This window comes from Dendrobates tinctorius, unplaced genomic scaffold (assembly GCF_039654945.1).
Source record: "Dendrobates tinctorius isolate UK_male_01 unplaced genomic scaffold, ASM3965494v1 ptg000144l, whole genome shotgun sequence".
NCBI lineage: Eukaryota > Metazoa > Chordata > Amphibia > Anura > Dendrobatidae > Dendrobates > Dendrobates tinctorius.
The window spans coordinates 1314017-1338171 of NW_027361811.1; the positions used below are offsets into that span (position 1 = coordinate 1314017).

General features: G+C 44.9%; 1 protein-coding gene across 4 annotated transcripts in view; it reads right to left on the minus strand.

The window, feature by feature from the left end:
• ERCC6L2 (ERCC excision repair 6 like 2) overlaps nt 1–24155 on the minus strand; it is a 243374-nt gene that overhangs the window by 116436 nt on the left and 102783 nt on the right. For all 4 annotated transcript variants that reach the window (XM_073545954.1, XM_073545955.1, XM_073545956.1 and 1 more), the window contains 2 exons: nt 13531–13602; nt 3680–3825 (listed from right to left, as the gene is read on the minus strand). In XM_073545954.1, coding sequence (XP_073402055.1) covers nt 3680–3825; nt 13531–13602 — 218 coding nt within the window. The remainder of the gene's footprint in view (nt 1–3679; nt 3826–13530; nt 13603–24155) is intronic.

Sequence of the window (24155 nt, forward strand, 5' to 3'; positions counted from 1 at the left end):
TCATTGAAGATTTTGCTTATTTGGCTAAACCACTGTATGATTTATTGAAAAATGTTGATAATGACTTTGACCCTGTTAATGTAGAGGGAGCCGCCTTACAGGCTTTTGAGGGATTGAAGCGCGCCCTTACGGCAGCTACTGCATTGATTAACCCTGACCCTTCCCAGCCTTTCTACATTCAGACTCACACCGGTGATATCTCTATTTCTTCTGTGCTTCTACAAAAATGGCCCAAAGAAAGCCCAGAAGTGTCTAGTCAGTTGTATGCCCTAGGTTACTACTCTAGGTTGCTTACCCCCGTGGAAAAAGGATTCACTCAGTGCATGAAGCACCTACTGGGCGTGCACTGGACTATGAATCAAGTGAGACATATAGTGGGATTTGCTCCTTTAATTTTACATACCCCGCATGTCACCTTAAAAACTTTGCTGAAGGGAAAAGCTTCAGGTATTAATTCACAGAGAATGGCCCAATGGATCATTGATTTTGAGACTAGAGACTTACAAGTCGAAGTGGGTGAGAAATATCACTTAGCCCAGATGATGCAGTGTGCAGGAAAAACTCACGATTGTCAAATTGAACAGGCTAATGTTACTCCCTCTCCCTTCCGAGCAGACTTTCAAGAGGGAATCCCTTGTGCCTATATTGACGGAGCTCGCTATTGGCATGAGGGGCATTACGTCACAGGCTTCGCTGTGTGGTTTCCAGCTAAGCCATTGCTGCTGCAGTATAAACTCCCTGGTCATTGCTCCGCTCAAAGAGCTGAGTTGGAAGCAGCTCTACAGGTCATTCTCGTGTGTCCAGAGCCAATGAATATCTTCAGTGATAGCGCATATGTCGTGTCGTCACTCACTCTATATCTTAATGTATGGGCCCTTAGGGGGATGGTTGATTCTCAGAACAAGCCCTTGCAGCATGCAGACATTCTAAAACAAATTGAGCAACGGGGTAAAGAATTCCCAAAATTATGGTCCTTCTGCAAAAATTAAAGGACACCAAAGGCTAATTCCTGACCCTCACATCCTTGGTAATGCATATGTAGATCACGCAGCCAGGGAAGCTGCACTCACAGGCGAGGACAAATATCCCCAAGAAGTCATCGCTGCAGTTACTAAAAAAACCCCCGAGAGCCCCCCCCTTGTTTATTCTTCTCTTCAATATCTCGTAAAAGCACAGGAGAAGGATGGAGACTCATCTCTGTTCAATTCCCTTGAGTCCCTGCCCATTGAGGGGGAGTGCTTGTACTACAAACGGGTTAATGATAGACTAGTGCTTTACATCCCAACAACAATGGTTAAGTCTTTGCTCAAATTTTCAAGCTAAAAAGGTGATTAAAATGGTTCATATCAATCAGTGTAGACTTCTTAATTATTTTACTGAGATTTCTGGTAAGGACTGATACTCCGCTTTTTTTTTCTATTTCCTCCAGGTCAGCTGAAGATTTTCATATTCGACTCCTGGGACCGTGAACCTATTGGATGATCAGGAGAAGATGTTTCACACTATACAGTGGGACTCTGATAGTGTGAGAGGGGGAGAAGATCAGGAACATCCAGAAGACAAAGAATGAGAAGAAATAGACCAAAAGACTTGACTATTGTGCAACTTATTTTTTTTCGGGACTATTTGAATTATTTTTTTTATTATGTGTTTGTTCTATTTTTAGGGACTTTTGCCTTACACACACACGTGCATAAAGTGCTGAATTACCTCCATATTCTTATTTTCAGTAATTCACCCATGAATATTACAGTCCTGTATGTTGTACTCTGGATAGAGTACAAGAGGGGGACTTGTAAGAGAATGGTCAGCCATAATATACTGAGCGGCCATGATTGTCTCTAGCAGCCATTTTGTTGAAAGTTAGAGAAGATTCAACTTTTACAAAAGAGCTGATAAAATGTACTAAATGAGGATGGAAAATGAGATCATGTCTCCTAGCAACCTCAGCCGATGTGCGTAGAGGAAGATTGGATCAATCAATAGGGTCACAGGTCACCAAATATATGGTCAGTATGCTTATACGTGATAGTGTGGTAGCGAAGTGTAGAGTAGTTAAAATGTCAGGATGTAAGAATTTAGGGACCTAGACTGGAGACAATGATAAGATTTTAAGACAGTAGCCATAGATACCAATGACTTACGGGTTTTAGTGTTGCTTGGAGAAATGTTAATTAATATCTTTGTATTATGTCATTATATTCTCTGTTCTAAACCACGTTTCTGTAGATTACATGAAAACGCCTTAGAATTATAATGTTAACGCCCTCTGCGGCAAAATGCAGCTTTCTTTGTTCTGGTAATGTATAAGAAGCCCCTGTTACTGTCGATCGGGGCCATTCCATCGCCATCATGCCACTGTGCCTCACCATGGCCAGGGCACAGAGCCTTATCATTGCCAGACTTCCTAGCGAATCTCTGCCTGTCTGTATTCCTGTTTTTGCCCGCATATTCCAACTCCTCTGTTATTCTGTATCTCTTTTGCCGTGTATCTCCGAATAAACCTTCAACCTCAGCTTGATAAGAGATCGTCTGTGGAACTTCTTCCCGACTCTTCCAGCTCTCAATAGAACTTTTTCTTACAAAAGTAATCACTGAAAAAGCAGTGCATGTTTACAAATGTGTTTGCATATGTGATTTACCTGCTGTGAAGTCTGTAATCCTCCAATGTGCCTGAAATAGACTGGCCAAGCACTTGAGCAAGCTGGAAAGACTCCAAGGCAAATGTTTGGATTTGTTTGTGATGTCTGTAAGCAGCTTTGTGTTAGTGTGCTTTGGGGTAGTGTCCTGCCACTTGCAGGTCATTTGACCTTTCAAATGGTCTATCATTTGTTTGTGTGGGTCAAGTATGAACGAAGCAAGTGTGTAATTCAATAAGCACTGCATGTTTAGAAATGTGTTTGCATATGTGATTCCCCTGCAGTGAAATGTGTAATCCTCCAATTTGGCTGAAATAGGCTGGGTAAGCAGTTTGGCAAGCTGGAAAGCCCCCAAGGCAAATGTTTGCATTTGTTTGTGATGTCTGTAAGCAGCTTTGTGGTGGTGTGTTTTGGGGTAGTGTGGTGCCACCTGCAGGTTATTTTTCCTTACTGCAGGTTTATGAAAATTAATGTTTAAACTGTATTTTGTGATCAAATCATGGATGTGTGGTTTGTTTGGCTATTTTCTTGCTGAATGGGGCAAGTTTACCTTTCAAATGGTGTATCATTTCTGTGTGTGGGTGCAGTATGAACGGAGATACAAAGTAATCACCGAAAAACAGTGCTTAGAAATAATAGAATAGATTAGTGTCTGCCCCATGAGGTTTTTGCCTTTTTTGGATCAACATGTTAGTAAATAGGTTGAACTTAATTCTATATCCAACTTTACAAACCATGAAACCAAGATGTAGGGGCAAAGAACCTGATTACAGTGATGTGTCACTTATTAGGCTGTGTTTCAAAACAATCAGTGTTTTATCAGTAGGAGATTATTACTAGAGGATAAGCTTCCTCGTGCAGGGTAAGAAGACAAACGGTGAGAATATATTACTGCACTTACACTACAAATTACATATACATTTACCCAGGCAATAAATAAAAAGCAATACAAGGTTTGGTGGGAGTTCTTCTTTAAAACATAATTGACAAAGCGGTTTACATTTGTGTGAGAGTAAAAAAGAAAGAAAAGTTCTACTCACATGGTGGAAACTAAGCAAATATTCACATCTTGGATGCTATTGAATTCCTTCACTATTTTGAGTCTGTCTTTGGCCTTTGTGCCTCCATCAAGCCTCCGATATTCTAGTCCTGATGCCATGCAGTATCGTTCCAACACATTAAGCAGCTGAAAAAAATATATAATCCAATGAGCAGATTCAATCTCGGTTATTTTTTGTGAAGTGGGTAACTAAACGCCAAATGCAGAATTCATCTTGAAAGCCAGAGAGCCCATGTGCACATGTCCAATAAAGGATCATTCACGAGCCTGTCGCAGAACCTGCCTCCTGAGACGTGAACAATAGGGTCTGTTGAATGCAACCTAAGCCTTTGGTGCAACGTATCCTGTTTTTCACGGAAATCACAAAGAAAAGAACTGAGAATTACAGGTTTGTCCTCTCCTGGACAATGTCCACTGCTTCCAAGTCGTTGCCGTGTCCCCCAACGATCATGTGACTTTATGCCATATGACCGCTGCAGCCAATCAGTTGGTGAAATGGAGAAAGATGGGGGGAAAAAACAATTTGTTGCGTGGACTTCATTTTTACAGTACTGTCTAATAAAAATAACTTGGTAAACTAATTCTCTGGGTTGGTACAATTTACATCAATACCAAATGGATATTTATTTTTTTACGTTTTTATTTATTATAATATAAAACTAACAATAAGGAAAAAACATTGATTTTTGTGAGTACTCACCGTAAAATCCTTTTCTCCGAGACGCTCATTGGGGGACACAGAGACTGTGGGTGTATGCTACTGCCGTCTGGAGGCTGACACTAGGTATCCAAAAAACAAGATAGCTCCTCCTCCGCCGCATACACCCTCGCCCCGATAGCGGGCGGAAACCAGTTTAGTGCAAAAGCAGTAGGAGGACATAAAAACAAATTAGCCTTAATGCACAAAGTCATATGTCTGAAGAAGGACCACCCTACATTAAAAAAGGAATTATAGTAATTAAATAAACAAGAGCCAACTGGCTAACAGGGTGGGTGCTGTGTCCCCCAATGAGCATCTCGGAGAAAAGGATTTTACGGTGAGTACTCACAAAAATCCATGTTTCTCCTTCGTCTCATTGGGGGACACAGAGACTGTGGGACGTCCTAAAGCAGTCCCTGGGAGGGAGGACAACTCACCGATCCAAGCTGCATGCCCTCCTGTCTAAAGGTGTGCCACTGCTGCTTGGAGAATTTTTCTACCCAGGCTCGCATCCGACGAGGCCTGAGTATGCACATTGTAATGCTTACAAAAAGTGTGCAGGCTGGACCAGGTTGCTGCTTTGCATACCTGCTCTGCCGAAGCCTGGTGCCGGAGCGCCCAAGAGGCGCCCACTGCCCGAGTAGAGTGCGCCCCTATCCCTGTTGGAATCGGTGTGCCTCTAATACGGTAAGCCTCCTGAATAGTTAGGCGAATCCATCTGGCTATGGTCAACCGTGAGGCTGCGAGCCCCTTCCTGCGCCCTTCGGGAATCACAAACAACGAGTCTGTCTGGCGAAAAGGTGCTGTTCTTGCCACGTACCTCCTGAGAGCTCTTACCAGATCCAACATTTGGAGCGCCCTTTCCACTCTGTGTACTGGCGCTGGACAAAATGAAGGCAGAACAATGTCCTCATTAATATAGAAAGAGGACACGACCTTTGGCAGAAAAGGCGGCGGTGGTCTAAGGACTACCTTATCCTTAAAAAAGTCAGAAATGGAGCTCTACAAGATAATGCTCCCAACTCCGAGACCCGCCTAATGGAAGTTATGGCTACCAAGAATACAACCTTACTGGAGAGATATGGCAATGAAATTTCCTGTAATGGTTCAAACGGGGCTTCCTGCAGGACACTCAGGACCAGGTTAAGGTCCCAGGCGTCTATGGGTGCTCTAAAGGGGGGTACCAAATGAGAGACCCCTTGAATGAACGTCCTGACCTGCATATTGGTAGCGATCTTTCGCTGGAAAAGGACCGACAAGGCCGATATCTGCCTCCTAAGGGAACTCGGAGCCAACCCTGCGTCTAGGCCGGACTGAAGAAAAGCCAGGATGTTGGGGACCGAGAAGGATAATGGCGCAACCCCGTGTTCTTGACACCAATGAAAGAAAACTTTCCAAGTGTTATGATAAATTCTCGCCGAGGCCGGCTTCCGGGCGCTAACCATTGTAGCAACCACTTCACGCCCAAACCCCACCTGGGTCAGAATCCAAGATTCAACGGCCATGCCGTGAAACCCAGGGCCCCTAAGTTCGGGTGGCAGATCGGCCCCTGGGACAGTAAGTCTGGTCGTTCCGGTAGACGCCAAGGCACGTCTGTGAGGAGCTGCACTAGATCCGCATACCATACTCGACGGGGCCAGTCTGGGGCCAGCAGAATTGCCGGGACCCCCTCTGTCTTGATCTTTCTGATGACCCTCAGGAAAAGTGGCCTTGGGGGAAACAGGTACGGGAGCTGAAACTGGTTCCATGGTATGACCAACGCATCCACTGCGATTGCTCGCGGGTCCTGAGACCGAGCGACAAACGTGCCCACTTTGGCGTTCTCCCTGGAGGTCATCAGATCCATGTTCGGAGTCCCCCACCGTTGGCAAATCTGCTGGAAGACCTCGCGGTGCAGGGACCATTCCCCGGCCGCGACACCTTGCCGGCTTAGGAAATCTGCTGCCCAATTTTCCACGCCTGGTATGTGAACTGCTGAGATTATCGAGTGGTGCCTCTCGGCCCAACGGAGTACATGCTCTATCTCGCGCATGGTTGCCCTGCTGCGAGTGCCTCCCCGGTGATTCACGTACGTCACTGCCGTGGCGTTGTCTGATTGAACTCGGACTGGGTGTCCTGCTAGCAAGTGCTGAAAATGCTGCAGTGCCAACCGCACCACTCGAATCTCCAACAAGTTGATAGGGAGATGTGCCTCCTGAGGCGACCATTGCCCCTGGGCCGTGTGATGGCGGAAGATAGCCCCCGAACCGAAAAGACTCGCATCGGTTGTGATCACTAACCATTAATCTGGGGGAAAGGGCTTCCCCTGACGAAGAGAGGAGTCGCGCGTCCACCATTGAAGTGCCCGTCGGACTTGAGAGGACAACTTGCACTGATGATCGAGCGAGAACGGACTCCTGTCCCAAGATGCTAAGAGAGCATGCTGCAGGGGACGAAGATGAAATTGAGCAAACGGAATTGCTTCCATCGCCGCCACCATCCTCCCTAGAACCCTCATCCCGAACCGGATAGTGTGAGGGCCTGGTTGTTGAAGACTTCGAACTCCCTGCCAGAGAGCCCGAGCCTTGTCCTGAGGGAGAATTACCAACCCTCGGGAAGTGTTGAAAATCATCCCTAGGAATAGAATCCTCTGAGCTGGGGTAAGGGATGACTTCTTCCCGTTGACCAACCATCCTAGACGAGATAGGGTATCCAGTGTGATGCTGACATTTTCCTCGCATGCCTGAAAGGACGGACCCTTTACTAAGAGGTCGTCTAAGTACGGCAAAACCACTATGCCCCGAGAATGTCGAATGGCCATGACGACAGCCATCACTTTTGTGAATATCCTGGGGGCCGTGACCAACCCGAAAGGTAGGGCCACAAATTGGAAATGCTGCCCATCGATTGCAAACCGTAGGAACTTTTGATGCGGGGGAAAAATAGGGATGTGCAGGTAGGCATCCTGGACATCGATCGAGGCCAAATATTCTCCCTGCTCCATGGACGATATGACCAACCGAGAGATTCCATGCGAAAATGCCTGAACCTGATGAACCTGTTCAGGAGCTTTAGGCCCAGAACCGGCCTTACTGTTCCGTCCTTCTTGGGGACCGCGAACAGGTTGGAATAAAATCCTTGGGTTCTTTCGCACTCTGGTACAGGGACAATGACCCCGTTGCGCTGCAGCACCTCGATGGCCCCTAGCAATGCCTCTTCCCGGGATTCCGTTTTGGGAAGCCGGGAAAGAAAAAATGGTCTTGGCGGATCTTTGACAAATTCTATTTTGTACCCGGACGACACCAATTCTGCCACCCATGCGTCGCGCGCCACTGCGACCCAGACGCGGCAGAACCTGAGCAGACGTCCGCCTACTCTGCTGTCCTCGGGTACCGGAAGCCTTGAGTCATTTTGCTGAGGGCTTCTGGAACCTGGCCCCCCTTGACCTGGGCGGGCGGCCCCGCATCCTACCCAGCGGGTTGGCTTTATACGTGACCTGATGCTCTTTGTCTTGGTTATAGCGAGCTGGGGCGGAGGTACTGGCCGCTGCCATCCACCCGGGGGTGCGATATGCTCGAAAGCGTGCCTGAGGTTGACGAAATGGCAGTTTAATCTTATGTTTTGGAAGAAAGCTGCTTTTTCCCCCTGTAGCGTCTGAAATGAGTTTGTCTAATTTCTCCCCAAATAGCCGGTTACCCTGAAAAGGCAGGGAAGTCAAAGACTTCTTAGAAATCGAATCAGCCCGCCATAGCCTTAACCACAAGGCTCTCCTAATGGCGATTGCATTTGCCGCCGCTAGTGCCGCGCAATTAGCCGCATCCAAAGATGCATTAATTAAATAGTCACCCGCCATCGCGATCTGACTTGCTATCTCAGCCACTTCCGTTGGCAATTCTCTATCCTGTAGGACCTTATTCAAAGAATCTGACCACGACCTCATGACTTTGGCTACCCATGTTGCCGCAAAAGAAGGAAAGAGCGCGGACCCCGATGCCTCATACACCGAGCGAGCTAAACCTTCTATGAGTCGATCCGTGGGGTCCTTAATGGAAGAACCACTAGGTACTGACAACAAGGATCTTGAGGCCAGGCGTGACACTGGAGGATCCACCACCGGAGATTCTGCCCATTTCTTACAGAGCTCTGATGCGAACGGATATCTCGTTTCTAGCGTTTTTTGTCCTGAAAAACGTTTGTCTGGACGTTCTCTGTGCCGCTGCACTATGTCCTCGAACTCAGGATGAGTGCTAAACACTCTATGTGGTCTCCTGGCCTTCTTAAAGGATACTTTATGACCTGTGGTTAGGGAGACATCATCCTCAATACCCACAGTCTGATTGACAGCTTCAATAAGACTGTCTACCGTCTCCCGATACCCCGGGGTATCCAGGTCCAAGGATTCCTCCACGTCATCACCTGAACTCTGCTCGCTCCCAGAAAATGGTGACTGTGAGCGAGACGCCGCACTCGCGGATGCTGAAGCACCGGAGGGGCCTGGAGACGCAGTATGGGTTCTTTTCCTATGCGTCTGCCTAGAGAGAGTGCGGCCCCTGCAGGCCGGAGGCTCTCGCCTCCCAAACAGGCGAGCCGTCGTCTCTACCCCTATCCGGGGCCTGAAGGGTCTCAATCGCCTTCATAAGGGAAACCATGGACCGAGAGAGTGATAACGCCCATTCCGGGGGATCCAGACCCCTGGGCTCTGTCGCAGGGGAGGGCTCCTGGGCGCGTTCGGAGTCACAGGCTTCACATAACTTAACAGTCTAAACTCGTGGGAACATAACCCCACAGGAAACGCATGTGGCATAAAGGAACGTGTGCGTTTTTCCTTTTCCAGACATACTGCTGGAGTAGGCCAAAAAAAAAAAAACTTTTTTCTTTTAAGGTTTGATGGGAGAGGAGGAGGAGGGTAACCCTGTAATGCCTTAGTGTGGCTCCGGGACGGGGGTCGCACTTACCCGCTCCAGCGTGTCTCTCCCCATGCTCCTGCAGTCTGCCTGCTGCTTCATTCCTGGGTAAGCTGCGAATCTTCTCCTGATCGCGGTCTACCCTGCTTTGCAGCCGGGGCCTCAATTTTATCCGGCACCTGCCCTGGTCATGGGGGTCGGCGCCGGATGACGTCGCGCCCAGGGCGGAACTTCCACCCGCGGCCCAGGCCGAAGCCGCGGGCTAAATTAGAGACGGCCCGTCCGCTTGGTATGCCCGCGGACCGCTACCCCGGCGATCCGGTCCCAATGCCGATCCGTCTGCTGGCGGCTGCCCGGGGCCCACTGAGTCTCCCGGACCGCACCGGTACTAGGAGGGAGGAGGGGAAGTGAAGGAGCGAGGAAGGATAGAGGAGCGGAGGGAAGGAGGGGGGGTAATGCGATTTGAGACTACCCGGGCTTTAGCCATTCTGAAGACTGTCCTCCCCCCCCGCCGAATGGCCGCCTGACTCCTCTCCACCCGGGGGTGAGCCGAGGCTGACTACTATCCCTGGCTCAAAAAAACGCTGCCCAGGGCCCTCTCCAGCTCATACCTGCACTCGATAGCCAGCACCTGAGGTATTTCCGTTTAGGACGGTGCAGGCACTCTAGCTCCGTCCGCCTTGTAGAGGCGAGGAGTGGGACCGTCCGCCGCCATGCAGCAACGCCGTCGTGCGTTGGTGGAGCAGTGGGGGCCGCACAGACTAGTCTTGTGCCTCTGTGCAAGCCCATGGTTTCGATACCTAGGGGTGGACAGGGCTAAGTCTGGCATAGTGTCCCACGTCGCGGGAAAGGAAACGTGGAGGGACACTTGCACGTGGTCGCCCGTTGCTGGTTTGGGGAAATCGGATCCTTTCAATAGGATGCGTTGCCCCTGTCTTATCTTCATAAAATAAAAAGCAAAGAAAAAATAGATGTCTGGGGAAAAGTCCCAGAGATGTCCCTCGGTGCGGGAAAGGATACGCGGAGGCGATACTCAACGCGTGCTCGCCCGTTGCTGGTTTGGGGAGATCGGACCCTTACTATAGGATCCGTCGCCCCTGTCTCCTCTTCATAGCGAGAGAAGAAAAAAAAATAGTCTGGAGAGATCCAGACTGCGTGTGCCTCCAAAAGACACTAAGCAAAAAACTGGTTTCCGCCCGCTATCGGGGCGAGGGTGTATGCGGCGGAGGAGGCGCTAACTTGTTTTTTGTATACCTAGTGTCAGCCTCCAGACGGCAGTAGCATACACCCACAGTCTCTGTGCCCCCCAATGAGACGAGGGAGAAAAATAATAAACAGATATAGTTTCACTTTTGTCATTATTAATAGTATGGTAACAGAAACTCAACCTTCTCAGCAACATATAGACAAATGGAATAAATATACACCCCCTGTTGTAACCCCAGACTCAAGCCAGAGTGACCAGACCCTCTCAAATAAGCTTGAACATTTCCTGGACATATGAAGTATTTTGAGGGAGGGAATGGATTTGTTAACTAGATTAGGCCAATGGAGGCACATCTGTAGGCTTCCGCATCATTATGACCACTTTTCTAGAAGTGAAACCAAGAATGCGAAAAGAGTTGCTTGTAGGAATTTTGGATGAAACCATTCAAGACCACTAGGAGACATACTTATGAGGAGAAGACCCTTGGGAACTCAAAATGGGTATGCATATGGGTACCATATTACCTCTGATGAGGTAACGCTGCCAGCCAATCACAGTGATGCCACTACCAAGATGTCTTCGGCATTACAGTGACTTGCAAACAATCCTCGCATGTTTATTGACTGTGTAACAGGCCCCAAACATGTGGGGTTAGGATTCGATCTTCAACTCCGAGCATCAGCCAATGCTCGTCGAGTGCCGAACACGTCCGAGAACCCAGATACTTGAGTGATATTCGAGTATCACCGAGCATGTTCGCTCATCCCTAGCAGTCAGCTATACTCTATAATATTTTTTATATAGGACTATGTCCTTTTTCTTTCTATTTACATATTTAGTTATATTTGACTTGCACGGATATTTTTTAGGCACCACCATTGTTTTGGAGCGCATGTGGGAAAGATTGTTGCAATTATTTTTCTGAGTAATGTAGTATACTCTGCATTTGTTTTCTTTTTATATACACATCTGTGTTTATTGTCTATTGTTTGTACTAACCCATTAGCGACTGAGCCAATTTTTACAATTCTGACCACTGTCACTTTATGAGGTTATAGCTCTGGAACGCTTCAATGGATACCACTGTTTTTTCATGACATAGTGTACTTCATGTTAGTGGTAAAATTTCTACGATATAACTTGCGTTTATTTATGAAGAAAACGGAAATTTGGCAAACTTTTAATTTTTGTGCCCTTAAATCGGAGAGTCGTGTCACACAAAATAGTTAATAAATAACATTTCCCACATGTCTACTTCACAACAGCACAATTTTAGAAATATAATTTTTTTTTGTTAGGACGTCATAAGGGTTAAAATTTGACCAGCGATTTCTCATTTTCCAAACAAAATTTACAAAACCATTTTTTTGGGGACCATCTCACATTTGAAGTGAGTTTGAGGGGTCAATATAACAGAAAATACCCAAAAGTGACACCATTCTAAAAACTTCACCCCTCAAGGTACGCAAAACCACATTCAAGAAGTTTATTAACCCTTCAGGTGCTTCACAAGAACTAAAGCAATGTGGAAGGAAAAAAGGAACATTTTACTTTTTTCACAAAAAATTTACTTTGGAACCAATTTTTTTATTTTCACAAGGGTATCAGGAGAAAATGGACCACCAAGTTTGTTCTGCAATTTCTCCTGAGTAGGCCGATACCCCATATGTGGGGGAAAAGCCATTGTTTGGGCGCATGGCAGGGCTCAGAGCGGAGGGAGCACCATTTTTAGACTTTTTGAATGCAAAATTGGTTGGAATCAATGGTGGTGCCATGTCGCGTTTGGAGACCCCCTGATGTACCTAAACAGTTGAACCCCCCCCAATTCTAACTCCAACCCTAACCCCAATACTCCCCTAACTCTAATCCCAACCCTAACCACAATCCTAACCCCAACACACCCAACCCTAATCCCAACCAGAGCCACAACCCTAACCCTAGCCCAACCCCAACCCTAGCCTCAACCCTAACACTAACTTTAGCCCAACTCACGTTAGCCCAACTCACTTTGGCTCAACTCTAACCCTAATGGAAAACTGGAAATACTTTTCTTTATTTTATTATTTTTACCTAGCTAAGGGGGGGTGATAAAGGGGGGTTTGATTTACTATTTTTTATTTTGATCACTGTGATAGGGTGATAGTGATCAAAATGAACCAATACGAAAAAATCCCTCTTGCTACCAGGTTCCGGCCGGAAGATCTCGGCGGGCGGACTACGCATACGCCTGCCATTTTCTCCCGGAAGACGCCGGCAGCCCAGGAGACTTCATAGGGGATTGCAGGGACACCAAAGGTACCGGGGACCCTTTCTCCTTTGATATGCGATCACATCAGAGGAGAGAGAAATTAAATGGAAAATCTGACTTTTTTTTTTTCGCGGTCGCCGTTATACCATTAATAATGGTGATTGAAACAGCGGGATAGAATCATGTTCTCTGGTGTCTCAGCTACCCCCAGTAGCTGAGACCCTGTAAAAATTCCGACTCTGGGGGGGTGCTATACACTTATTTCTCAGAGCCGTTAAAAAGCAGCGCTGTGGCATAAGTACCCTTAACTGGTATCGGTGGTCGTTAAGGGGTTAACAAAAAATATTCTGATTTGATTGGGCATCAGCTTCCTTTCCTTTATAGGTTTTTTGTAATTGTACCAAAGTGCCTACAATACTATTTTTGGGCCATTATTGAGATTACTGGACAGACGTTTTCTACTGAAATACTACAAGCAGAGATCTTGACATCTAGGTAGATTGACATAAAATATAATCTTTATTTGCTGAGTCTAATACCATTTTACAGCAGCCAGTACTTACCTAATCATTACAGATTAGGTACAGATGGCAAAGAAGAAAAAAAAGGATGAGGTACACAAAAATATATTGTCATACAAGTCATTCATTTTACCAAGTAAGAAAAGCATTGGGACTCTACTGACCGCCACATCGCAATGTGCCCGACATCTGTTGCAGACAGATTATTTGCTTTATCAATCCGAAGTTATGGCCCAGGCAACCAACCATGGCGGACATCATATGGTGCTCACCTTTGTAGAGAAGGAGAAAAGAAGAACCTTGTCCTTGTTTTTTCTGCAGTGATTTAGGAGCTGCTGAAGGACCTGTAAATGAACCACAGGACAGCAGTGACCCAAGTGCTCCTAAAGTTACTGTGAACACTGGAGCTTATTCTATAGGGATATTAATGATGCAGAAATGGCAGCAATATTTTTAAACTATTACACATGGAAAGCTGTAATAAAATGTTATCCATAAAGGCAAATAGTGTCGTTCTAGTTACTCTATTTTATAAGCAAATAAAACCAAAACTTTTTCTGGATTATGCATAGTTTATTTTCCCATTTCAAAAACAAAAGGTAAACAAAGACGGATGAGAAATGCAGCATCAACTGTACCAAACCTTTGGCTAAATATTGTTTTTTTTGTTTTTAATGTTATCACCTTTCTCTGTTATGCTTAAAATCCCAGGCAATCCTTTCAAATTTACATACCATTTGGCCTAATTTTGAACTTCTCCTATATTCAAGGCTGCAGTCGAAGTGATGGAGTCGGACTCGGTATAAAATGGACTGACTCCGAAAATCTAATGTATAAAGCTCAATGTTTGTGTGTATGTCCGGGATTGTAATCTGCACCGTCGCAGCTACAGCCACAAAATTTTGCACATTCACACATCTGGACCCCGAGAGCGTCATAGGCTATGTTGTGAGGTGAAATTTTAACCCCGCGTGTTCCAATTCACCAAACAATTTTGCCTATTATTCTTATCATTTCTATGGTGTTATCGTCCTTCTGTAAAGCTGGAAATAACACAATTTATTACCGTGTCAACACAGACCACCCTCTGACACAGACTGCAGGGGGAGCCCAGTATCACACAGGATAGGATTAGATACACAGCTCAGCAGTCAGTATCACACAGGAGAGGATTAGATACACAGCTCAGCAGTCAGTATCACACAGGAGAGGATTAGATACACAGCTCAGCAGTCAGTATCACACAGGAGAGGATTAGATACACAGCTCAGCAGTCAGTATCACACAGGAGAGGAATAGATACACGACTCAGCAGACAGTATCACACAGGATAGGATTAGATACACGGCTCAGCAGTGAGTATCACACAGGATAGGATTAGATACACAGGTCAGCAGTCAGTATCACACAGAATAGGATTAGATACACGGCTCAGCAGTATCACACAGGATAGGATTAGATACACAGCTCAGCAGTCAGTATCACACAGGATTAGATACACAGCTCAGCAGTCAGTATCACACAGGATAGGATTAGATACACAGCTCAGCAGTCAGTATCACATAGGAGAGGAATAGATACACGGCTCAGCAGTATCACACAGGATATGATTAGATACACGGCTCAGCAGACAGTATCACACAGGATAGGAATAGATACATGGCTCAGCAGACAGTATCACACAGGATAGGATTAGATACACAGCTCAGCAGTCAGTATCACACAGGAGAGGAATAGATACACGGCTCAGCAGACAGTATCACACAGGATAGGATTAGATACACAGCTCAGCAGTGAGTATCACACAGGATAGGATTAGATACACAGCTCAGCAGTCAGTATCACACAGGATAGGATTAGATACACGGCTCAGCAGTCAGTATCACACAGGATAGGATTAGATACACAGCTCAGCAGTCAGTATCACACAGGATAGGATTAGATACACGGCTCAGCAGTCAGTATCACACAGGACAGGATTAGATACACAGCTCAGCAGTCAGTATCACACAGGAGAGGAATAGATACACGCCTCAGCAGACAGTACCACACAGGATAGGATTAGATACACAGCTCATCACACAGTATCACACAGGATAGGATTAGATACACGGCTCAGCAGACAGTATCACACAGAAAAGGATTAGATACATGGCTCAGCAGTCAGTATCACACAGGATAGGATTAGATACATGGCTCAGCAGTCAGTATCACACAGGATAGGTTTAGATACACAGGTCAGCAGTCAGTATCACACAGGTTAGGTTTAGATACACAGCTCAGCAGTCAGTGTCACACAGGATAGGAATAGATACACAGCTCAGCAGACAGTATCACACAGAATAGGATTAGATACACAGCTCATCACACAGTATCACACAGGATAGGATTAGATACACGGCTCAGCAGACAGTATCACACAGAAAAGGATTAGATACAAGGCTCAGCAGTCAGTATCACACAGGATGGGATTAGATACACAGCTCAGCAGTCAGTATCACACAGGATAGGATTAGATACACGGCTGAGCAGTCAGTAACACACATGATAGGATTAGGTACACGGCTCAGCAGTCAGTATCACACAGGATAGCTTTAGATACACGGCTCAGCAGACAGTATCACACAGGATAGGATTAGATACACTGTTCAGCAGTCAGTATCACACAGGATAGGATTAGATACACGGCTCAGCAGTCAGTAGCACACAGAATAGGATTAGATACACAGCTCAGCAGTCAGTATCACACAGGAGAGGATTAGACACACGGCGCAGCAGTCAGTATCACACAGGATAGGATTAGATACACAGCTCAGCAGTCAGTATCACACAGGATAGGAATAGATACACGGCTCAGCAGACAGTATCACACAGGATAGGATTAGATACACAGCTCAGCACACAGTATCACACAGAATAGTATTAGATACACAGCTCAGCAGTCAGTAACACACATGATAGGATTAGGTGCACGGCTCAGCAGTCAGTATCAAACAGGATAGGGTTACATACACGGCTCAGCAGACGGTATCACACAGGATAGGATTAGATACACTGCTCAGCAGTCAGTATCACACAGGATAGGATTAGATACAAGACTGAGCAGTCAGTAACACACGATAGGATTAGATACACAGCTCAGCAGAAAGTATCACACAGGAGAGGATTTTGTACACAGCTCATCAGACATTATCACACAGGATAGGGTTAGATACACAGATACACAAATTTACCAAAAGGCTCATGAATGAGTTGAAAATAAAATACTATCAATACTTGGGTAATTGTTTAGTTAATTTGTGTTGCAAATCAGTAGTGTTGAATATATGATGTGAAATGTTTTTATGCGCAATATAATCATTATAATTTGTTATAACTAACCACAGTTGGTTACTATGCCCAGGCAACGCCGGGATCTTCAGGCTAGTATCTAATAAATTGGGTACAGTCTTTCAATGTAGTACGTGCTGTAAATTTTTCCATAATTTGGGAAAGTTATGAAATATCCTATTCCTGATCTAGCCTTTTAGCTGAGATGAATCTGTGCTGCACTTTATGTACATGCTCAGTAGTGACCACTGCTGGGGAGTCGGATGTTTGAATTACTGACTCCACTGCCCTGGCTATATTTAGTTCATATACAACAATATTCAGATATTAGGCTAGTTTCACACTAGCGTTAGGAGGCACAGCGCAGGTTCGCCACTAAGTTGCGCCCCCGGCCAGCTCCTCCTATGGGCGCATGACGCTGCATGCGAACAGCGTACCCTATATTTAGCGTTGGGTACGCTGGCCATGCGCTGGTATGGTTTTGCTGGTGCATACGCCATTTTTGCGCTGCACCGACGTGCGCCAAACGCACCATGTTGGATTTTTGTGCACTCGGCGCAGAGCAAAAAGGCGCATGCGCCGTCAAAGCCATACCAGCGCACGGCCAGCGTACCCAACGCTAAATATAGGGTACTCTGGTCGCATGCAGCGTCATGCGCCCATAGGAGGAGCTGGCCGGAGGAGGGGCGGCTGGGGGCGGAGCTTAGCGGCGGCCCTGCGCTGCGCCTCCTAACGCTAGTGTGAAACTAGCCTTACATGTCTGTTTTTCATGTATTCACATACTAGAATCTTGGAAAATTCTTGAAGACAGACAACACTAGTAGGCATTTATCACACGTAATGAAACGGTGCTGTCATGTCATACAGTGCTCTGCACAGTCGAAATACAAGCAGAACCCTAGCTTCAGGTATATATGGAGAGTAAAACATTATGCCATTCATGAAGGTATTAACTTATTTGTATTTTTTGTGTGCATTTTTATCATGAAATTACATTGATAGCTGTACAAAAGCATGCAAGATTTCTGGCTCACACAGACCTGTAACTTCTTCTTTAAGAGGCTCCTCTGTCCTCCACTCGTTACTTGTAGTAATGTCACCTGTTTGAACTTGTTATCAGTATAAAAGACACCTGTCCACAACCTCAAACTGTAAACTCCACTATGGTGAAGACTAAAGAGCTGTGGAAGGTCACCAGAAAAAAAATAGCCCTGCACCAGGCTGGGAAGACTGAATCTTCAATAGGCAAGCAGCTTGGTGTGATGAAATCAACTGTGGGAGCAATAAAAAGAAAATGGGAGACATACAAGAACACTAATAATCTCCTTGGATCTGGGGCTCCACGCAAGATATCACCCCGTGGGGTCAAAATGATCACAAGAACGGTGAGCAAAAATCCCAGAACCACACGGGGGGACCTAATGAATGACCTGCATAGAGCTGGGACCACCGTAATAATGGCTACCATCAGTAACACACTACACCGCCAGGGACTCCAATCCTGCAGTGCCAGACGCGTCCCTCTGCTTAAGTCAGTACATGTCCGGGCCTGTCCGAAGCTTGCTAGAGAGCATTTGGATTATCCGGAAGAGTATTGGGAGAATGTCATAAGGTCTGATGAAACATGACCCTCTTCCCATTGGAAAAAATAAAGTTGGATCCAAAATGGGCAACTTGAAAATGGCCACCATGGTCACCACCCATCTTCAAAAGTTTCCCCCCTCCCATATACTAATGTGCCACAAACAGGAGGTTGATATCACCAACCATTCTTATTTTATTTAGGTGTATCCATATAAATGGCCCACCATGTACTTCCTTTATTTTGCCATAATGCAATGTTTCGACCAATTGTAGGTCTTTTTCAAGTTTAAAAAAGACCTACAATTGGTCAAAACGTCGCATTATGGCAAAATAAAGAAGTATTTTTGTTTTTTCACCCGGATTGGATGCTGTTCTTCCTGATTTTCTGGTATACATTTTTCCTTTTGGGTCCTATGGATTCTGAATGTGCATTCAGATATCTGAAGTGCTGTCAGCTGTTGCTTTTGTATTTTGTAGAATTTGCATCCAAAGAACCCCATACCTACTGTGAAGCATGGGGGTGGCAATATCATGCTTTGGGGCTTCTTCTCTGCAAAGGGACCAGGACGACTGATCTGTGTACATGAAAGAATGAATGGGGCCATGTATCGTGAGATTTTGAGTGCAAACCTCCTTCTATCAGCAAGGGCAATAAAGATGAAACGTGGAATGGTTTTTCATCATGATAATGATCCCAAGCACACCGCCAGGGCAATGAAAGAGTGGCTTCATAAGAAACATATGAAGGTCCTGGAGTGGCCTCGCCAGTCTCCAGATCTCAACCCCATAGAAATCATTTGGAGGGATTTCTACAGTTATTGAACAATCATAGCGTTGGTGACTATTATGCACTATGCAGCTTAGCACTTGGGGACCCCGCTCTAACTTTACATGATCACAAAATTTTGTCCATTTAGTGTGTGTGTGTAATCCATTAGAGTATTAATGCAAACTTGATAGCTGTTATATGTTAACAGATTGACAGGTAGCATATATCAAATGCTGGATTATTTATTTTAGCCAGGTACGTCTGACTCTGAAATGCTGCCTTGTTTCACAGAAAAAACATACTATAAGAGTAGACGTGTGACTAGTTGATCAGGCAGGTCCCCATTGCCTTCTCCCTGCTCACTCCCCTCAAATGACAGGTCTCTGCTGTATACGTGCATAGGAAAACACCAGTCACTAGCAACGAGCTGGGAAAAGCTGCTGTATACCCACCTATCTGACTAGTCAACCGTGTTGCTTGGTCGCAGCTGCTCTCAAAGTATGTTCTTCAGCGTTTTTAAGTCAAACACATATGGCTGAAATCATGCAACCAGCATCTGATACATGCTGCTTGTTGATTGGTAAGCATGTATCAGCTGTCTGAGGAATGTTCTTCCACTCTGAATGAACTTTGGCATGCAAACTATCAATGGATCTCCTGTAGCTGGATGTCGGTCTTGTAGCCCAATGTCAAGCAAACGCCTTCTGATAATCTGTATAGACAATGTTGGACGTCTTAGACTTAGTATTTGACGTCTAATTTCACTGGCAGTACTGAATGGATCAATCGTGGAACCAGGGGTACAGATACTTCTCCAAAGTGTCCCAGGAGCAATTTTATAACCAGACAAAGCCAGGGCACAGGTTGCTACCTTGGCTTGCAGCATCTCTGGATTTCTATCCCTTCGAGTATATCTGGGATGTCATTGGTCAACAGTTACAAAGGGAGCTGCCAGCTTGATGACTTGAGTGCCCGAGTACATGTGTTGAAGATGTGTTGACATTTTTTTCGAGATGTATTAACATTTTTCCTTCTTTTTTTATCATTTGCATATCACTAACATGTCTATGCATCCTGCGATTTCTATAAGTCCATGACTTTTCCTACTTGGGGCTGCAATTTCAATCTTGAGAAGTGTATATCCACACTACAAGGCTCTAAAATCAAGCATTTATGCAGCACGTCTTACTGACATGACCTGTGGTGGGATGCGTACTCCTCACACCCACCTTTTGTGTTTAGAGAAAATGTTGACTTCTCATCCTCTTGTCATACTTTGAGATGCCAACTACCCGCCCTCACAAGATGTTCCTCTGGTCAGGAAGTAAGCAATGTGAGGAAGTGTACAACAGCAATACTGTCATTTTTAAGAAAAGCATGTCCACATCTGGCATTGTGAGATTCATGTGACTTTGCTGACGCAACGCTTTATTGGTAAAAGGAATTCTTCCACGCTAATAAAGCTGGTTGTTCCCAGTGGGTAATAATTATTTAAACCATTGGATTTATTCTATTCTAAATATTTACATCAAGGATACCCGGTGGCAGAACTGCAATCTACACAAATGGTATCTGCAGGTGGGAAGGAAAATACCAAGTTAAACTGCCCGACTACTACTTCATCCATGAATGGAAGGAAAACTCTATGCAATAGTGCTCTTCCTTTTCTACCTAGAGAGCAATAGTTTAGGGAGCCATCATATTAGCTCTGCAAACAATATCTCAACTGTACATTTTCATTTTTTATTAATTTTAGTATGTGAAGAGTGCGTGGCACCTCTGAGTAAGTTCTTTTTAAGGTCTCTTTTTTTTGCGTACAAGAGAAATTAGTCGGTTTTGATCAGTGTTTTTTTTTCATCTGATATTTAACCACTTTTTTGACCACGTTTTCTTATATGCAAAAAAACCTAAAAAGTTCCCAGACTTCTCCTACTCATTAGCCAATAAAAAAACCCAGACAGTATAAGGCTGCAACACAGATGGCACGAATGTACTGTCACACACCCACTAACCTGAATCGGAAATCTTGACCTGGTTTGAAAATCTGACATCTCTATTTGTTTTGGGGGGTTTTGAGGACAATCGATTGCCAAAAAAACGGATATGTGTATGTAGTGACCGAGTCCAGAGTGTGTCTGTACCTTTAAGCAATACTGAATTGTGAGTAGCTTCTGTACACTACTGCTCACTCTCTAACTGGACCTCTACATTATTTGTGAGCTGTAATTCTCCATTTCTAGTAACCTTCATTTTAGATGCAAAGCAGTTCTCGTTTGCTGTGTTCTGTCGCCATCTAATGGTGAAAGTGTACAATGACTGAATTATTGTTTTGTAAGGCTCTGAGATGTGAATTCGGTCTCCTATTGGCCAGCTCCTAGTCACATGATCAATAGGAGGAGCTGATTTTCCAGGCAAGTCTAGAATGTTCTTTAGTCTGAGGGATGCCTTCAGGGAGAGCAGAACACACGTGGAGGAGGTTTTTACCTCAAGACCTCCTGCAGGCGTAAAAGCCTAAGTTCCCTCAAACCTGTACAGACATCATTCTATTTCTGCCAGGATTCACCACATGTAAAGTGTTGCTGACATGATTCACCACATTAAAGTATTGCTGACAGGATTCACCACATCTAAAGAATTGCTGACAGGATTCACCACATCTAAAGAATTGCTGACAGGATTCACCACATCTAAAGAATTGCTGACAGGATTCACGATTCACCACATCTAAAGTCTTTATGACAGGATTCACCACAGTTTCTACATTCACCTATTAGTACTTGTGCACCTCCCGAGACACACTGTGGAGTTAACCCCAAGTACAGGTCTGTAACCTCTAATTGCTGCATCTACCTCCCTCTGTAAACTACCAAAAGACACTGTCCAGTGCTCTTAAAAGCTCCAGACCCCATTCACATCTCAGCATCTAAGTGTGAACTGTAATTGCCGTGGACTACTCAAGAGAGATTGTTCCTTATTTGTTCCAAGTTATAATTCCCCTTCCTGTTGAAGTAAAAGCAACTGTTATCCCCGAGACCGGTGTGTGTCATAATTCCTTCAGCTGCGGACAACGTGTGAGGGTGGATAGCAGGGAACGTTCGGCCTGGTCATTACATGTAAATGACCATAATCTGTTACGGATACATTTTCAATCTGTGAAAACCCGAGATGTACCCGAGGGTACGCAGGCCGCATGCAGCGTCATGCGCCCATAGGCGGAGCTGACAGGAGGAGGCGCAGCAGGGGGCGGAGCTTCACGACGAGCGTGCGCTGCGTCTCAAAACGCTAGTGTGAAACTAGCCTAATATACAAGGGGTGCATCTGTAGGAATACAGGGTCTATGCAAATTCGTTTTTTATTATTATGAATGGAGAAGTAGACAAGTAGAATGGTCACAACGGTCACCAGATAGACTTTCTCTTTTGGACAGTATGAAAGATTAGCTAAATTCATGAAAACCATGCACAGTTAATAGCTTTATTATAATTCTTCAGCACAGCCCTGTACATCCTTCCTGACAGCTGATATCAAACAGAACATGGATTGGGCATGCTGCACCTCAACTTGCACGCACAAACTATTGTCCTAGGGAAGACACTTTGCTCAGTGGATTCTGTCCCTCATCGAGTCAATCCCAACATCGAGATCTTTAACCGATCTCAAAAAATCAGATCCACTTGTTCCTCCTTCAAGCTAACGTAAGAAGTTAATAGAACAGTGCAGTGGTCAGATACGCTTCCGTCTGCTCTTTTCAAAGTCTGTAAAGTTTAGTTTGCTCCACTATCCCAGGAGACAGTGATTAAATCAGCGCATCGCACTCTTAACCACCACTCCAATGAATCGCCTCCACACTGCACTCGTGCAATGAGAAGGAACGGGTGGGCTTGCGACTCATGTTGAAATGATTGGGATTCCAACAGCGAGGCTCACTCAGCAATTATGCATTAATCACCTTCCCTGTGGATTGCTGATAAGCATTCATTATAGAAAAAAACATTTAAATCTGGCCCTGTTTAACCGCTTCATGATAACTAAGTGTACCCCATGGTCGGGAAAGGGTACTGACAACATGATGTAAATTTACGTCATGGTGATCATGTGGGCACAGGAGCAGTGCCTGCATGATTGACGCCGGGAGATCAGCTTAAGTGAAAGCTGAGCCCCGGCTATCACAGCCAGGAGCACTGCCCGCACCACCGGGGGCCATTTAACCCTCTAAATGCTGAAATAAAGATCAATAGCAACTTTTCGGGAGCTAGGATTAGCACTGCTACCACATCATCACAAGGGCCTGATCATTGCTATGGCAACCCGGGGTCGTCAAGACATCCTCAGGAGACCATGTTAGCAGCAAAGTCTAAGAAGACTCTTGTCAGTTTAGCGCTGACAGCAATAATGCATTGCAATGATGATGTATTGAAATGCATTATACCAGCGATCAGAGTAAAAAATTTAACGTCACATAGAGGGACTACGTAAAGAAGTAAGAAGAAGTAAACAAAAAAATTGTAAAAATACTTTATCGCACAAAATAAAATAAAAAAATGACAACAATAGATATGTATATTTCTGTAAAAAATAAACAAAAAATTGCACATATTTGGTATCATAATAATATGCAATCAAAAAGTCGAATGTAAATAAAAATGGTATTGCTGAAAACGTCATTTTGTCTGTCAAAAACTAGCCGTCATACAGCTCCGTCAGCGGAGAAATAAAAAAGTTATAGCTTTCAGAATACATAGATGCAAAAACTTTTTCTTTTTTTCCCTATAAAATAGACTTTATTGTGTACAAGCGCAAAACATTAAAAAATTATATAAAAATGTGGTATCGCTACACTCGTACTGACCCGAAGAATAAATCTGTCATATAAATTTTACCACACAGTGAACGGAACAAAAATACAGCCATAAAACAATACCTGACTTGCTGTTTTTTGTTCACTATGCCTCCCAAAAATCGGAATAGAAAGCAATCAAAAAATTGGTATGTGTCCGAAAATGTAACCAATAAAAATGTCAATTTGTCCCGCAAAACACTTCTCACATGACTCTGCAGGCAGAAATGTGGAAAGATTATAGCTCTCAAAATATAGAGATGCAAAAACTTGTTTTTTGTAAAAGAGCAAAAAAAAAAAACAAAACAGGGATTTTTGTGAGTACTCAACGTAAAATCCTTTTCTCCGAGACGCTCATTGGGGGACACAGAGACTGT